We start from the raw sequence: 16993 nt of genomic DNA on the forward strand, positions 1-16993 counted from the left end.
CAGACTGGGCTCGACAGACTTTGAAAAAAGAAGAAGAAGAAAAAAGAAACTGCTCAACTGAAAATAAAAACAAACAGAACAACAAAAAACGAGGGTTCGACTATGTGAAATGCATCGGACAAACTTACTAAACATGCAGTTCAGTTTTCCAAAACACCTATAAAAATAGATTTATAGTGCGAAATATTTTTTTCTTCTTTTAGTTATTTTAGAAATCTTTAAAATCATTTTTTTATTACGTGTCCTGAAAGACTACCGTGATTTTTTTTTTCTTCCCCCATGAACCACTTGTTTAACTTTGTTTGTCCCGTGAGAGAAGTTTGCGCAGGAAGTCAACAAGTTTTGGTGGGAACCAATGAAATACACCCAATGCACACAAGAAGCCCAAAGGGACCCTGGGAAAAGGTTTCACAGCTGAGGCATTTTTCTGGGTCATAAATCTACAGCTAAAATCCTACTTTAGGCTTTTCTTTGTCATAATTTGTTTCTAATATACTGTAAATATTTATTAGTTATCTAATGCTTTGTATGCAATAGCTGGAAACTTTGATTCCCAGAATTCCTTAGTGGCAAAAACATGGCTCCATAAACCTTTGAGCTAGTTAGAGAATCTTTTCATCTCTGAGAGAAAAGACAGTGAGATAAAGAGGTTTGTATAAGACTACACAACAGCAAAAAGCAATAGCAGAGAGAAAGATAGAGAAGGATTAGAAAACAAAATCAAGAGGTTTTACAAAGACAAAAAGGGAGCAGCGAAAGAAAAGGTGGACTCTGCAAACTTTTTTTTTTTTTGCTTTTTGCAAAGGCCACCGAACACGAAATTCCACGAACCTCCACTGGTTTCACTAAGACTGCTGATAGAGGGAGAAGGACAAAGAGAAGGAGTAAGAGAGACAAGGAGCTGTTGTTTTTTGGGGGGATGTCAATCATCCCATAGACTCCACCTCCTTTTCCCTCTAGCCCCTCCCCTCTCCTTTCCCCCACACTAGAGATAGAGCACAGAGAAGACAAAGGACAAAAACAGCTACAGTAGCTCAGTATATACTGCATATAGTCAACACACACAGAGAGAGAAGTCGCCATGAAAGACTTTTTGACAGCCAGTGACACTAAACACATTGGTAACACATTTTTACGTCTTAATCACACTGGGTAATAAGGATGGCAGGATGGCAAAGACGGGGCTGTCAGCTTTAAAAAGATGGATGGTGTGACAGTTTTTATACTGTTTTAATTATTACTTATCCTCTTTTTTCTCTTATTACCAAAAAGTAGAAGAAATAAAAACACAAATGAACGAGAATCACAGTGCTTTTCAAACACTAAACTTGTGAGATTAAGCAATTCTTTTTTTTCTCTTTTTTGGCAATGTAGACTCGGGGAAGAAAAGAACACGAAACAGAAGAACAATGACAAAGACAACATTGTTTAAAGGAATGTGATTTTTTTCTTCCTCAAAAAAAAAAAACGCATATTCATTTTTTTCTTATAGTTATTAGATTGATTGTTTGATAGATTGATTGAAAATGCATGTCTTTATTACAATCTCCTTATTGATATGTGGTTTTTAATCACAGGGTCCGGCGATGAGATGGAAGAGAGTGGATTTTTTTTTTTTAGGAAAATCTTGCGGAGGTGGTTCTGGTTAAGGAAGAAGGAGAGGAGGAGGAGGGGGGGGGGAAGCAAGGAATAAAGTAACTGCATAACAAAACAGTGATTAAACAAGAACCGGTCAAGGTTGTCAACATTCATTTCTTAAGTTAGTGCTGCTAGCTAATTAGACTCAGTCTCACTGAGCATTTAATGTGATTAAGTTAAAAAATACATACAAATAAAAACAACACTGTACAGCCTAAAATTCAACCAATCAACTCCATGTTGCGCTGCCCCTTGTGGCCCAATCAGAATGGAGAGGGACATGTAGGTGAAACATGGAGATAATGTTGCTGATTTACAGGTTTTTCCTGTGTTTCTGACTTTCCTGAAGGTCAGAAAAACAAACAAACAAACAAACAAAAACAAACTTTAAAATCTTTCCCCCCTCCAAAAAATAAAAAAATGATATCAGTCTATCAACGAGCTGTGGGTTTGTTTACAGTACCCACATCAGCCAGCTGAATCAGGGTTACTGGACGGTCAGTAGCACCACAAATCTGTAGAATTGACAGGAAGAAATGTGGACAGAAACATGAAAGGTCAGGCAGACAGCGTGAAAGATAAGAGAGAGAGAGCGACAGATTGAGATGGGAAGAGATGTAGAGGAGGCTATGTTTGGTGCGAGACCTGTAGGTAAACTCCTGGGATAAAAGAGGAAGTAGTAACATTCGATAATTCACAGGTCATTACCCGGCTGAAATTGCTTTTTTTGTTTTTCTTTTTAATGCTTGATTCGTAAGTGAAATCTGAGCTAGAATATTTTATATATATAAAAAAAGGATAAAAGTAAAAGAAAAAAACAGCATTAATTCACTAAACTATTCCCTCAATTGAGAAACTTTCTCAAAAAACCTTTTTTCAAAAGATTATCTCTGAGACCTTTGTGGGGCGCAAGAGAGCACCCTCCTCTCGGTTTAAAAACGTTCTTTTCAAGCCTTGATCACATCAAGATACATAAGAAGGAACGCCACATAGAGTTCTCTGTCTGTTACAAATCCCTGTACCGTCCTCCTTTAAATACACACAATCCACATCTTTATAAAGATGCAACAGAAACAAGTCAAATAATAAAAATTATCCCCATCAGGCTCCAACTGAGTCCTTAGGCAATATGAATTCTCTGTAGGCAAAAAAGGGGTTCTTTACAATAAAGAATAGTCTGGTTTTTGTTTGTTCAAGAGAAAAGAGTTGCTGATCGCAAGAAACGGGAGCAAAGCGAGAGACTGAGAGAGGAGAAGAGGATGAGGAGGAGAGAGAAAACAGATAGAAAAGGGGGACAAGTTTGAGGGTCACGTCTATTACGCAAGCTCAGTTTCTGAGATTCAAAGTGCTAGAGTACATCTGTCATCCTTCCCTTTCCTTTCTCTTCTCTCGGAAACACAGTGCTAAACCGTGTTGATAAAACAAGTAAATAGTCTTTCATTTTTATTTACTAGTGAGCAGTCTTTGACACAGTTGTTGATTCCGAAAACACAGTAATGCGGTCTTGGATACTTTCTGCTAATCCTCCTTCCTCTCCAGTGTTGTCTGCGTGGTATGGATCCCGTTGCTGTACACTGGGAATGGTAGCGTTGAGAACAGTCCTTCTGCTGTGGTGAAAACATTGGCTGTTGTTGGCATCTGACCTCCAAGGGCACCGTTCCCACCTGTGGCAGTAGGAGATCCGACAAAGGGGCCAGCAGCTGCCGCAGCAGACATGTTGAGCCTGTGGACATGATGGTAGAGCATCTCCATGGGTGTCTTAGGGTCCAGGCCGAACCCTGAGCCGTCAACAAAGTTCATGGCAGCATTAGGGAGGAGGTTGCCTTGTGCCATAGCCAGAGTTACGTCCGCTGGCGCGTACCTGATGGTCCCAGTGGTGTAGACCCGTGGAGCTGTCGTGCTGGTGGAGGCCAGAGTACCTGTGACTCTGTGGACCAGCGGAAGCACCACATTACCAGCTTGCAGGCGCTGAAGTGCTTCAAGGTCCCCAGAGTACAGCAGTGAAGAAGAAGAGGTTGAGGAGGATGAAGAAGAAGATGAGGAAGAAGAGGTGGTGGGAGTGCCTTGTTGCTTGTCCCGTGGGGATGCAGAAAGTGGAGGGGATAGGGGGTCGGCAGAGGAGGCGCTGGAAGGAGGAGCTAAGCTTACAGCGCTGGAGGCAGAGGATGGGGCTGAGCTTCCATTGTAAGGGGGTTTCCTCACTCCTCCTGCTCCTCCCTCAGTTCCAGGAGGGGTGAGGACAGAGTCAGGAATGGCTACCTGGAGAGATCCTCCCTGTGGTGAGGGGAAGGTCTCGTGGCTCCCTGGAGCAGATGGCTTGGAGGTCATGCTGTATGGAGACTCGTTTCTGGAAATTTCCCTGTTGGGAGGGTAGTTCCAGATGCTGCTGTCGTTGTCAAAGTTTATTGGTTCTGCCATCTCTGTCTTAATCTTCAGAACTGAGGATGCTGCATTTGCACTGTTTGGGGAGCCAGATGAGGCTAAGAGATGGGTGGAGGTTGCGGTTGTGGCTTGGGAGGGGTCGACTAGCGGAGTGGTATCGCCTATTGCTATGGGACTGGGTGTAGTTGAAGACAGACGAAGCCTCCTGCTTCGTGAGCCATCCCATTTCTGCACTTTCCTCCTCTTTCGCCTTTTCTGCAGCTTGCTACCAGCATTGACACTGTCACAATCTTGCACGCACCCATTGTCATCCTCGCCATCTTCTTCATCCTCCTCTTCTTCTTCTTCCTCTTCTGATGAAGACGTTTGGGAGCTACGCAGCTGTACGTCTTCCCCTTCTCCGTAGTGCTCTACTTTAATATGAAGCCCACCTAGGTTACCCAGTCCACCGATGGCACCCAGACTCCCTAATCCTCCAAGCCCTGCTAACCTTCCCAACCTGCCTCCACCTCCACCTCCCCCTCCCCCTCCACCTCCTCTGCCAGCCTCTTCTTGCTCCTCACCCTCTCCATCTGAAGGTTCCAGACTGTCATCACTGTCCTGGCTCTCAGGGTTACTTGAGCTATCTCCTTCTTCTTGGCGCTTCATTTCCTGTTCAGATGAACAGTGTGACTGGCCGGGTTGCTGCTGACGTTTGCTGTCTGTCTCTGGGTCCTCACTGTGTTCTGTTTGGTGGCCGGGCTTCTCCTCTGCCTTGGTGTTCTCGTTGTCTGTCGAAAAAAAATGTTTGTTTATAATGCAGAAAAAGAAGATTCCAGATACAGTCGAAACCATTCTAGACATAAGTAGATTCTTAATATTTGGCAGTATGATATCTTCCCAGAGCAGCAACAAGACACTGCATGAACACACAAAATTGACGATGTAGTCAAACACAGCATGAAGGGAAGAGCTGTTGCAGGAATGGGATGCAAAGTGATTTGCAAATGCAGCCAGTGCTTAGAAGGGAACTGTGGCAGATCCTGACTTCATAACCTGCTTGAACTAATGCTGTGCACCATCGTTTCAACCATTAATTTACTTATTAATTACAGTCCATTAACCATCTGAACCATGTGAACTCACATTCATGATATAGAGGTGTGGCTTTAGTAATGGAAAAGAAAATCATTAGATTTGTTAATTGCTTTGATATGGAGTGAATCAAAAACTTTGATGCACTGACATAAAAATTATACTCCAATGTTGTGGAAAAATTTATCTTGATGTTGTAACAGTGAGGAGTTTCCCTAAAAAAAAAACAATAAGATTTATACTCTTGGAAACACAAGTGTCTTGGCACTCCATCCAGTGAGTGTGTCAGACTGACTTGCCAACACTGCCATTGAATACCTGTGTAATTCTGCATGCCCCCTTACATTTTTCAGGACAGGTATTCCATGTGTTGTTTTCTGGATGCACTGATGTGTGCTCAGTATCCGTAGCTGCTTCTGTTCAGGCATGTTGGCTCTGTCTAGCCCATTACACACACAACACATACACACTTTAAACTCTGCCAGCACACACATAGGCCAGGCCAGCGGCTGCCCAGCTGGCAGAGCTAAGACTCCCTAATGGCATCCGAAATGTCGACTCAATTGCTTTGTCTGGGGGAAACCTTGTATCTCCATTAAGTGTGCTTTCCAAGCAAAACAGATGTATTCCAAGCCTGAAAATTAAAAATGGACCGGTAGTCTTAAAGGTTCCTCCCAACCAGGGAGGTTCACATGAAGATGAAAACAGACATTTCAACAACTAGACTGTGAAATACACTATATTGCCAAAAGTATTCACTTGTCTGCCTTCACACACAAAACTTGAGTGACATCCCATTCTTAATCCACAGGGTTTAATATGATGTCAGCTCACCCTTTGTAGCTATAACAGCTACAGCTCTTCTGAGAATATATTGTACAGCACACTTTGAGTGTGCGGGTAGTGTAGAAAAGCACTGTATAAGAACCACATATACCATTTTACCAAGGCTTTTCACAAGGTTTAGGAGCGTCTTTATGGGAATTTTGGACCATTCTTCCAGAAGTGCTTTTGTAAGGTAAGACACTCATATTGGAGAAGAAGACCTGGCTCACAGTCTCTGCTCTAATTCATCTGAAAGGTGTTCTATTGGGTTGAGGTCAGAACTTTGTGCAGACCATGTCTTTATGGACCTTGCTTTGTGCACTGGTATGCAGTCCTGTTGGAACTGGAAGGGGACATCCCCAAACTGTTCCCATAAAGTTGGCAGCATGAAATTGTCCAAAAAGTCTTGCTCAGCCGATAAGAGTTCTTTTCACAGAAGCTCTTAACTCAGAAAGTTGGTAATATTCTGTAATTTACTGAGCTCCTCTGAGTGGCCCATTCTTTCACAAATGTTTGTGGAAGCAGTCTGCATGCCTAGGTGATTGATTTTACGTGGTCATGGAAGTGACTGGATCGCCTGAACTCAGTGATTTGAATGGGTGAGTGAATACTTTTGGCAGTATGCGTATCTGATACCCAATATTTGGATAGTGCTAGCAGGTCGAGGACATCTTGAATTATGCTGCTCATTTTCTTATTTAATTCTGACTGGTTTCTCTGTAAATGCATATGACAAGGCTAGTTAATACACAACACTGCTGCTCTTCTGTCCCAGTGTGGTTGGCAACTTTGTCATTTAAACTCATGATGTCAGAGCATGCATTTTTACATTACTTCTATTTTTTATTTATTTTTTTTGTGAATCAGGAGGTATTTGATGGGAAGGATTTCCAGCTGCGGATTAATCCATATTGTTGTAATAATTCACAGTAGTAACGTAGGCTAAGTAAAACTTATTAGATTATTATGGTATGCCAATTTTGCATGTGACAGACAATCTGCTGTATTCTGCCCCACAAAAAGGGTGGGGGGCGAGATAACTGTGGTTGTCATTTTAGACATCTTTATTCATAGGCTCTCCTTCTGTACATACATTGCATCTTAAGAGAACAAATGTCAAAGAGCAGATATCTCATTTTAAAATATGTCAAACTGGGGCATCGCAGGCCTGTTGGAGCTGAAGCTGGACACTTCCTGCAGCAGCTGGCATCAGTTTACAGCCAACAGTGTGCCAGAACCACTCTCCTCCAGCAAGAATAACAGCTGGCACTGATTCCCATCATGCCAGCACAGGCTGGTGGACTTGATAATATTACGCTCAAGGTGGAGGCCCAGGCTTGCTTTAAATTCAGCTGTAATGACACTGCTTTGAGCTTTGTCTCCTTCACTATTATCTGCTGCTTAAAATGCTGGTGACACAAGGTGACTAAAATCCTTGTTTTCTGTTTCTAGATCTGAATTCAGATATCAGTGTTTTCAAGATCTCATTTATTCAGCTATATTAGTGCTCACAGCAGGTTATCACCTGTGAGGCATCTTTGTGTATCTAGTAAATTTATTCTGATTAATTTGTTTAATCTAGTGAACAGTTTCCAAAATATTTAACAGAAAGTTTTGGCTTCTCCATCAATCTATTACCTCCCGCTTATCCAATTCGGGGTTCTAGTTTTGATTTTCAAATTCAAAATTTAGAACCAGATAAGCACCAGATGCCATCGGGCATTTTGTTTTTTGTTTTTTCAGACTATTAAAAACACTATACAGTCATGTTTTTTTTAATGCCGATTCGAGGTCTAAAACAATTTATTTATATAGCACCAAATTACAACAACAGCCCCAACATATTATTGCAGGGTCTTTACCTCATCAGTCAAGTCAATGGTTAAAATGGTAGTTGTCAGAGTGCTTGGCTGGAAGTTTTATCAGCTGGTTTGCTCTGACACGATATGAAATGACTAGCCTGAGTTAAAATTCCAAGGAAGTTTGTTACCTCTCTGTATCCAATAAAGAAATACAAGTAGGCAAACCTGAGAGAGAGAAGTCTTTATCCCCTCAGCTGACATATAAGACTGATGAAGTTTGTACTTGTGCGTGTGCAGACAATGTTATACCAAGAATCTGAGAAGCTGAGTGTTGCTTTTTAGATTTACGGCAAAGCCCTCCTTCATTTTTGGTGTGCCATGTCTGCACAAACAAATGACTCAAGACTGCTGACAAGTGCATTCACTGAACAGAGCTCCCTTTTCCTAGTCTAATACAATATCTTCTGCTTCCAGATGTTATCTCGTTATTCCAGCATTTTGTATCGAGGTCTGTAATCATGTTTCTTTAGGCCCACTGATCTGTTGCAGCGAATCAATGGGACTAGGAAGTTTGGACAGCCTCTGTAGTGGGAACAAAATAAATTTCAAACTAACAGCAGCACTTTAAGTGTCTGTAGTGTCAAGGGTGATGAAAAGCAGATTTATTATATTCTCCTGTTTTAGTACTCACTGTCAAAGATTGTAATTAAGCTGTTTTATGACCTAAACTACACACAAAGAAAAAGTAGTAGCACAGAATTTATCCCTGAAGAAATGTTATTCATTTAAAAATATTTTCTAGAATTGTTTTTCACACAAAAGAAGATTCCCCTGCCTACAGGACTGAGATGGCATCGCCTAAACCTTTGTGATTTGCAGATCTCCAACGATGAGCAGAATGTGTTATTTCACTGTTTTTTTCCTTTGTGCCATTTTGGTGCATTTCTTGGAGGGTGTTTGTGTATTGTGGCCTTTATTTGAGGCATTTTGCAGGATTTTGTGATGTGTGAAGTTTGGAGGCATTGTGTGATGCTGTGCAGCTGTACCATATTTTGTCATTTTGTCATTTTGTAGCAGTTTGCAACACTGCCAGTGAGCGCCCAGTCCCTGCAGCTGTTGGCATTCAAGACATTTCAGCCTGGCAAAGTCAGCACACTGGCACCAGCTGATAAAATATCTTTGGCTTCTCTTCTTCAAACCATATTTCTTTTTTCTGGTTGTATTTGAACAGGTGCTGTTAAGGAATCATGTAGGTTTTAGAAGCATTTTGTGCAATATTGTAACTGTTCTAATATTTATACAATGTAAGAATATGATATGATTTATATCTTTTTGGTTCACTCTTTTTATTTTACATAGGCTTTGCCCTCTAGGAGCTGTTGGGTTTGGGATAAGGTCAAAGATCAGTTTTGTCAGAGCCCCTCTAGATCCAACGGAATCCAGAGGAGCAAAAACAAAAAAAAGAAAAGAATACACAAAATATAAATGACGCTGATGCCTATCTCCATTAAAACATGACTGAATGGACATGATGGTAAGCAGAACTCATACGGCTTTTTAATCTTTGCTCTTCTTCAAACTGTGGCTTACTCCAAATATTGTCAAATATATCAACTATATGTAAAACTTTTTTTAGCAACATATAGTTGCTCCTCTGTTCTTCCTTTTCTACCCACCTGAGTTTTCTTTGGACTCGGACTCAGAGTCTGAAGTTTCAGAGGACTCTGAAGCTTTCTCAGGCAGGTTTGGCAGCTGGGCAATGTCCATGGGTGTGTCTTTATACTCTGGATTACTGCAAAGACACAGAAAATTTGTCAGTGACAGAAGAAACGTTTGTTCATCGATTGCCTTGGTCATATCTAATGAAAATAAATGTCAGCTATAATCAGGGGTGCACATAAGTGGTCCGCAGGTGCGCATTCGCTGTCAAAATAAAAGACGCGACGCGAAGAAGTTGCAACGCGCGTTTGCGTACATAAGATTTTCTGGAGGAGGACAGACATTTGTTTAGAACTCTTAAAGATGTCGAAGGAGCAAACTCCTTTAAGAAATTACTTTGGTGTTCCTCCACCTCCAAAGAAATGTCAGAAGGAGTCCGAACCGCAAAAGAAGCGCATATTCTCGGAAAAGTGGTTGCTGGAGGTGAGCTGGCTTCAAACAAATGATGAACACACAGAGATGTGGTGCAGAATATGCCGTGATGATCCCACTCTAGTGGACAAAAACAGTGCCTTTTATATGTACGCAAACGCGCGTTGCAACTTCTTATCTGGTGCGCGTCTTTTATTTTGACAGCGAATGCGCACCTGCGGACCACTTATGTGCACCCCTGGCTATAATGTATAATTTATAATAACATGGCTCTAATCGTGAATGCATTATAAAGTAAAATGGGGAGGATGCAAATGTTTTTTTAAAGTAATGATTATGTGTGCCTATGTCTGTCTATTCTTTAAAAGTAAAATAAAATAGTCAATGAAAACTGGCTTTATCTACAGTACTTTGCGCCTCTATGTAAATTAGAAAAAAATTGATGGTGTAATGATGTTTGGCTGAAACTTTGGTCCGGTGAATTTAACTGAAACAGTTCATCAAATTCTTCAACCACCAAATCACAGTTGTATTATTTTTCAGCTTACATTATATGATAGGATTGCTATAATTTAGTTTGCATTAGAAATGTGTGTTTTTGCATTGCCAGCTATGCAATTCATTAATTCATTTTTACGTCAGGTCAACTGGGATAAGTGATAGATGTCCCCGTTTAGGTTTCGTTGGTCGTAGAAAACAGGGACAAGAAAAGGATACACTGGATCACTCTCAAGCAGGAAAAAATAAGAAAATGTGATTTAGTTCATTTCATTGGCTATATGTGCTTTGTTTCTTTAATTAATCTGCAGAGGTTCTTGTCCCTGTAAAACTCTGTAAAATTCTGTAAAAGCACATTAGGGTGAAGTAAAGTGGTCCATTTTCTGGACATCTGCATTTGTTTAAGAGTCTAGTATACGTACATCTGGATTCTCTGAGCAGCTTCTCTTTTACTTCTTTTGAATGAGTTTTGATAAATTCTCCTTGACCTCCTAATGTTTCCACAGAGATCAAGGAAAAGCAATAAGAAAAAAGAGGTAGGAGGTAATTTTTTGGACTGTTCCACCATACCATTGTACCACAAGATCATTATCACATTGTTGACCTCTGACCTGAGAACGTAGTTGACCCAGATGATGTTCTTCTCGCTGGCGTTCTTCACATTGACAGCGATGGTGGCACTGGACTGGATCCAGATGTAACCACCATTCTTCTGGATCCACCGGTAATACTTTGTCACACACTGGCCTTTATTCATCACTGAGACAGAGAAAGAAAGCAAGAAAGGATGTTTGTTATTTCACTGCGTTTTCTCTTTGATGTTGTGTCTTTACAGATAGTTCGTCAGAGGAGAGAAAGAAAAGGCAAAAAAGTGGATAAAGGACAGGGGAGTGGAAGGTGTGAGAGAAACAAAGACTGAGAGGTGTGTGTGTGTGTGTGTGTGTGTGTGTGTGTGTGTGTGTGTGTGTGTGTGAGAGAGAGAGAGAGAGAGAGAGGGAGGCAGTCATCAGATGTCATGTGACAGCTGGCTCAGAGCTGCTCTGCTGGTGCTGTCATTAATCAGACCAACACACACTGCCAGCCTCGCTTGCTCTCTCCGTATCTGTGTGGGTGTGTGCAGGACTGCCTGTTCATGTATCCATGTGCTTCCAATAGGTTTGAAATAACACACTCAAAGCATGACATCAAGTTTTTATGAAACGTGAATGCTGAAATATCCTATTGCTGTGGCATTCTGACAGTACACAATCATGTACTTCTCATCACATACAAGGTCTTGAATAATCAGGCACCATCTTATCTTAATGACCTTATAGCACCATATCACCCAATAAGAGCACTTCATGCTCAGACTGCAGGCTTACTTGTGGTTACTAGGATATTTAAAGGTAGAATGGGAGGTAGAGGCACATGCTTTCAAGTCCCTCTTCTGTGGAACCAGCCTCAAGTTTGGATTCAGTAGACAGAGACCCTCTCTACTTTTAAGATTAGGTTTAATACTTTCCTGTTTGATAAAACATATAGTTAGAGCTCGATAATGTGACCCTGAATCCACCCTTAGTTATGTTGCAGTAGGTCTAGGCTGCTGGGACTTCCTAAAATGCAGTGAGTGTTTCTTTTTGATTCACTGTTTTCACTCACTTTTTATAAACCACACTGCATTTAATCTTATCTATTATTCATCTCTGTCTCTCTTCTACAGTGTGTCAACCGGTCGTAGCAGATGGTCGTCCCTTTGTTTTTCCTTCCCACTGTCGCCAAAGCGCTTGCTCAAAGGGGTTCACTTTTTTGTTGGAGTTGTCTCTGTTTTCACTGCATTATTGTAGGATCTTTTCCTTACAATATCAATTGTAATTGTTGTGATTTGGTTCTATATAAATAAAATTGAATTGAATTGAATGTAAAGCTTACCTTTCTAAAGTTTAGCATGTGGTAAATTAGCAGTGATGAGGAAGACTTCATTCTTTATCTATGACTTTATCAGTCTCTCATGTAATAGTAGAGAAATTCTGGCACACTCTTCTTTAGTTCTTTCCCTTCTTCAGTTGCAGACTTGCGGTCATTTGTTCTATTATGTAAACTTATTCAGTCTCTGTATCCACTGAGTTATGGATGGTGGTTTTGTTTTCTTCCACTTCAGAGTTCTCATTTTCCCAGCAATGAATAGGAGTATCCGTAAAATGTACTCTGTCTGAGCCATATGTTTCTCTAAAGTCCCAAAAGAAAAAGTAAGAGCCTATAAAGCCAATAAAGAGAATTGGTGATAATGAGTCTCCCTTTCCTCACACCCGTTTCCACCATAAATGAATCAGAACAACAACTGTTAAGCCTAACTTTTGACGTAGGATTTTTATAAAGTGTATTAATCCAAGTAGAAAATATTTCTCCATATCTTATTTCTATCAGTGTTTGTTCCAGAAACAGCCAATCAACTTGATTAAATGCTTTCTCAGGATCTAAGCTGAGATATTAACTGTAGATTTAGTATTTTTCTTATATTACTTTTTTCCTGACGGCCCATAATGAATCCTGTTTGGCCTGGTTTTATATACTTCTTTATATAATTTTGAGTTCTAGTGGCTTAAATAGATGTTAAAATTTGTAGTCCACACATAAGAGACTTTATGGCTAGTACAGAGTCTTTTCTTTTCATATGTAGGACTGCAATAATTACTTCCAACCACGATTTTGGTGGATCTCCTGAGTTTCCACCACAGCATTTTAATCCGGCTGAGTTTGGGATTTTTACTGGACCATTGCAAAACCTTGTTTTATTTTGTTTGTTGTAAACTGAATATTCTAGATAAGCACACTGCCAAAACTTCTGATTTTAAAGAGGTCCTCGCACTTGTTGATGATCAGCTAATTAAGTACATATATTATTAGCACTTGGCTGCTACTTATCCTCTTAATTTCTATGTAACCAGTAAGGGTGTACTTAAGTTTTTGTGTTGACAACAACAGTCACCTCAAGGTGCTTTATATTGTAAGGTGAAGACCCTCCAATATGGTAAGAAACCCACTAGTAAACATTTGGTGACAGTGGAATTAAAAACTCCCTTTTACCAGGAAGAATCATAATGTCCATCTGCCATAACTGGTTGGGGAAGAGAAGAGTAGTGATGAATAAACACACAGAGAGTGAAAAGAAATTCATCATAGGAAGCCTCCTAGCAGCCTAAGGCTACTGCAGCATGGCTAAGGGTCACCTGGGTATAATTGGCATGGCTGTGTGACTCAAAGCTGTGAACGCATGCCTTAAGTTTGGCTTTATCATGTCAATCTTTACTTAGTCCCGACTCCTAGTTTTTATGGCCAAGGAAAACGCATTCCTGCTCCTCAATAATACTGAGATTTTATTTTTTAATAAAATCTCAGTATTATTAACTGAACTTAACAGAACAGGGAGAAGGAAAACCCTGATGCAAAAATGCATACATACATACTCACTGTAAATATGTTTTCATTTTTACAGTGAGCATAGTGAGTCCCAGTGTTTTATACACATTTCTACATAGAGATTGGTACACAGCACAAAAATCTCTCCTGGCCTTTTCTCAGCAGTATGCACACACTGAACAACCATCATGTAACGTAACGTAACAATTTTTCAAAATGCAGAATGCTGTCAGTTTCGTTTTTTTGTCAGTTTCTCTGTTAATCACTTTACAAAGAAAGTGATATATTGTTCCATATATTGAGATCAACAGCAGACTACCAGAGTTTAAGAGTTAATATTTGAAAATGATTGACTTTGTAAGTTGTTCCATAGCACCATGGACCAAAAGTTCATGAATGATGTAGAGAATGACGGCCAGGTTAGTGTTGATCTTTTTTATTCAGGAGTGTCTCTTTATCAGTCCAGCAGAGCAGCTGTACCATCAACTGCAAAGACAATAAACTAGACATGTAACATTTCTTCAGAGATGCTCTCATAGCATAGCTTTCTAACTAAGTGATGTGAGGCAGCATCTAAGATTCATAACTCCAATTCAGTTTCACACAGTGCAGAAAAACCCAGAGTGATGCGAGCATTTCCACACTGGCACAGTAACATAATGTTCATCAACACAGGGATGGCTTGGGATCTGACACGAAATAATATTTTGACACAGTTTAACTGAAAACTCATTGCAGACCTGTCAGTCTGAAGACAGTACATGAATGTCTTTGAAGTGACCATTTCAAATCAAGGACTGGAAGTTGATTGCACGTGGTTGCAATAACTTTGATTGCACAGCAATTCCCAACCCGTTTTCCCTACTGCTTACTGTAGCCTATAAATCTACATAAGTGGTCTTTTCACAGCCATTATGATGGCACCCACCAGTTAAGGAAGTCCCTTCTTAAAACCTCAAGCTGAGCATGCCGTGTTTTTATCATATCATATATATATCATATATAGTCCTTAAGACTTAAATCTACTGACTGACACCACAAACTCATGAGGAAAGTGTTTACTGAAGAGAATTGTGAGGAGTTGAGGTATTTTCTAGAGTTCTAGCTGGACCTCCAGAACATACAAGTGGAGTCACCCCCTGCTGGCCATTAGAAAGAATGCATGTTTAAGGCACGTTTGCATTGGTTTAACTTTTCAGACCTGAAAGCTACAGCCATCTTCTATACAGAGTCTTCTCTGACTGGACCATCACCCATTTAAATGTGAGGTGAATGAGTTATATTTCTATCGATTCAAATCAAACTCTACAAAACTCTGTTCTCTTGTCAATTACTTGATTGATTTTGGCTATCTAAGAGCACTTCACTGGTTATTTATTTCTGCCAGTAAAATAAGTCTGAAGTCAGGTTTGACTTTTGTTACCTGAACCAGTAAGTAGTTCGAGCTCCTCCCCCCCCGTGCAATAAACTGATTAAAATACAGAGCTGGTACTTCCTGCTGCCCTCCACCAGATAGCGCTGTGTCACTGTGACAATATTTCAGGCCACAGGAGGTGGCCCCCACACTGCCACCGTCTCCACCCACCCACCACCCTCCCGTGCTCCGCCATGTGACAGCATACTGGCAATAAATTTGGCCAAATTAACCACTAAATGGTTATCTCAAGCAATATGTATTGGCATTAATCAGGAGCCGCTCAAACAGAAACAGTCAGAGACGAGACGTGAGCGCTGCTAAATTCATACCCCTCTCCTACATTTAATTACGGACACAAATAGGTTTTTTCGATGACAGAGAAAAAAAGAGAGAGAAAGTAGGGGGTGATTTATATAAAAAGAAGGCCAGTAATTAAAAACTATTAGAAACTAATAGCATTGTTTAAGACGACATCCCCAGGGCTGCAGTAATTGACTTTGGTCGAACGGCTGGTGCTCATTCGTTTTCTATTCTCTAAGAGGGGGGGGATAACTTGTTTGCATGTTAAGGCAGAGATGGTGAGATCACGTCACCTTGAATGTGACCTTCCTTTGTTTGTACGCTAGAGTAAATAACGACACAATGAATGCACACACACACACACACACACACACACACACACACACAGTGGTGCCTTTTCAGATGACTGCAGGTCCTCAGAGAGCTCTGTGTATCAGCATGTCCAATGGAAGAGGACACACACACACACAAAGTCACATAAAGCTTACAACTCCAGCACACTGCACACTGTGCTGCGTACACAATCTACACACATAAAGCACTGTTACTGTCAGCCGATGTTCACTCTGGAAGAAACAGTTAAAAGTAGATATTATATACATAATCTGTCCATACAGACAATGACCTTCCTACCCAACTACTAGCTATTTTTCAACCTTTTTTCAACCCCTTGCCTACTCTACCTACTACGACTCTGGCCTGTTTTGTGTGTTGTACCTGTTTCTATTATCGTTCAAGGACTCATTAATTATTCTTCTACTATACAAATACACATTAAATTGATCTCAGTAAATTGACTGATTGTGAAAAAGTTGAAAACAGTGTAGACCAAATGTTAGTTGTCTCAAAGGTAGCACCCAAAATTAGCACTTTTATAGATAATGGAGCATTTTGATTTTGGTAAATCACACAAATCTTCCTGTGGTTTTCAACTGTAGCAACATTTCCACCAAGCAGAACCGTTTGTGTTAGAGATTAAATTTAAATTACAAAGGCTGATGTGCCAGAACTTTTGTCCAGTTAGGGTCTTAAAAAAAAACCATACAACTTGACCTTGTTCATGTTAAGAAACATCATATTTGGTGTTGTTGTTCATATATTAAATTAAATTAATTAAATTATATTTTATTTTTAAAGTGCCAAATCACAATAGCAGTCAGTTTGAGGTGCTTTATATTGTAAGGTAAAGACCCTACAATAATCCATGGAAAACCTGAACAATCAGACAAGAACTTGGTTACAGTGGGAAGGAAAAACTCCCTTATAACGCGAAGAAACCTCTGCCAGAACCAGGCTCAGGGAGGGGCACAGCACAAAAGACATGCTGTAGAAGAGAGCCAGAGATTAATAACAAATAATGATTAAATGCTGAGAGGTGAATAAATGCATAGTGAGTGAAAACGGTAAATAAAGAAGAAACACTCAGTGCATCATGGGAATCCCCCATGATGCACTGAGTGGAGGGTTCAGGGTCACCTGATCCAACTATCAACTAAAAAATAACGTTTTAAAATTAATGTTAAAGGTAGAGAGGATTTCTGTCTCCTGAATCCAAACTGGGAGCTGG

General features: G+C 40.3%; 1 protein-coding gene across 2 annotated transcripts in view; it reads right to left on the bottom strand.

The window, feature by feature from the left end:
• Positions 1 to 2454: 2454 nt before the first annotated feature.
• The window catches only part of LOC134645907 (neuronal PAS domain-containing protein 3), a 367866-nt gene continuing 353327 nt past the window's right edge, over positions 2455 to 16993 (bottom strand). For both annotated transcript variants that reach the window (XM_063499536.1, XM_063499537.1), the window contains exons 10-12: positions 10922 to 11069; positions 9398 to 9513; positions 2455 to 4790 (exon numbers count right to left, since the gene is read on the bottom strand). In XM_063499536.1, coding sequence (XP_063355606.1) covers positions 3157 to 4790; positions 9398 to 9513; positions 10922 to 11069 — 1898 coding nt within the window. In that variant the 3' untranslated portion in view covers positions 2455 to 3156. The remainder of the gene's footprint in view (positions 4791 to 9397; positions 9514 to 10921; positions 11070 to 16993) is intronic.

Source organism: Pelmatolapia mariae, linkage group LG16_19 (genome assembly GCF_036321145.2).
Source record: "Pelmatolapia mariae isolate MD_Pm_ZW linkage group LG16_19, Pm_UMD_F_2, whole genome shotgun sequence".
NCBI lineage: Eukaryota > Metazoa > Chordata > Actinopteri > Cichliformes > Cichlidae > Pelmatolapia > Pelmatolapia mariae.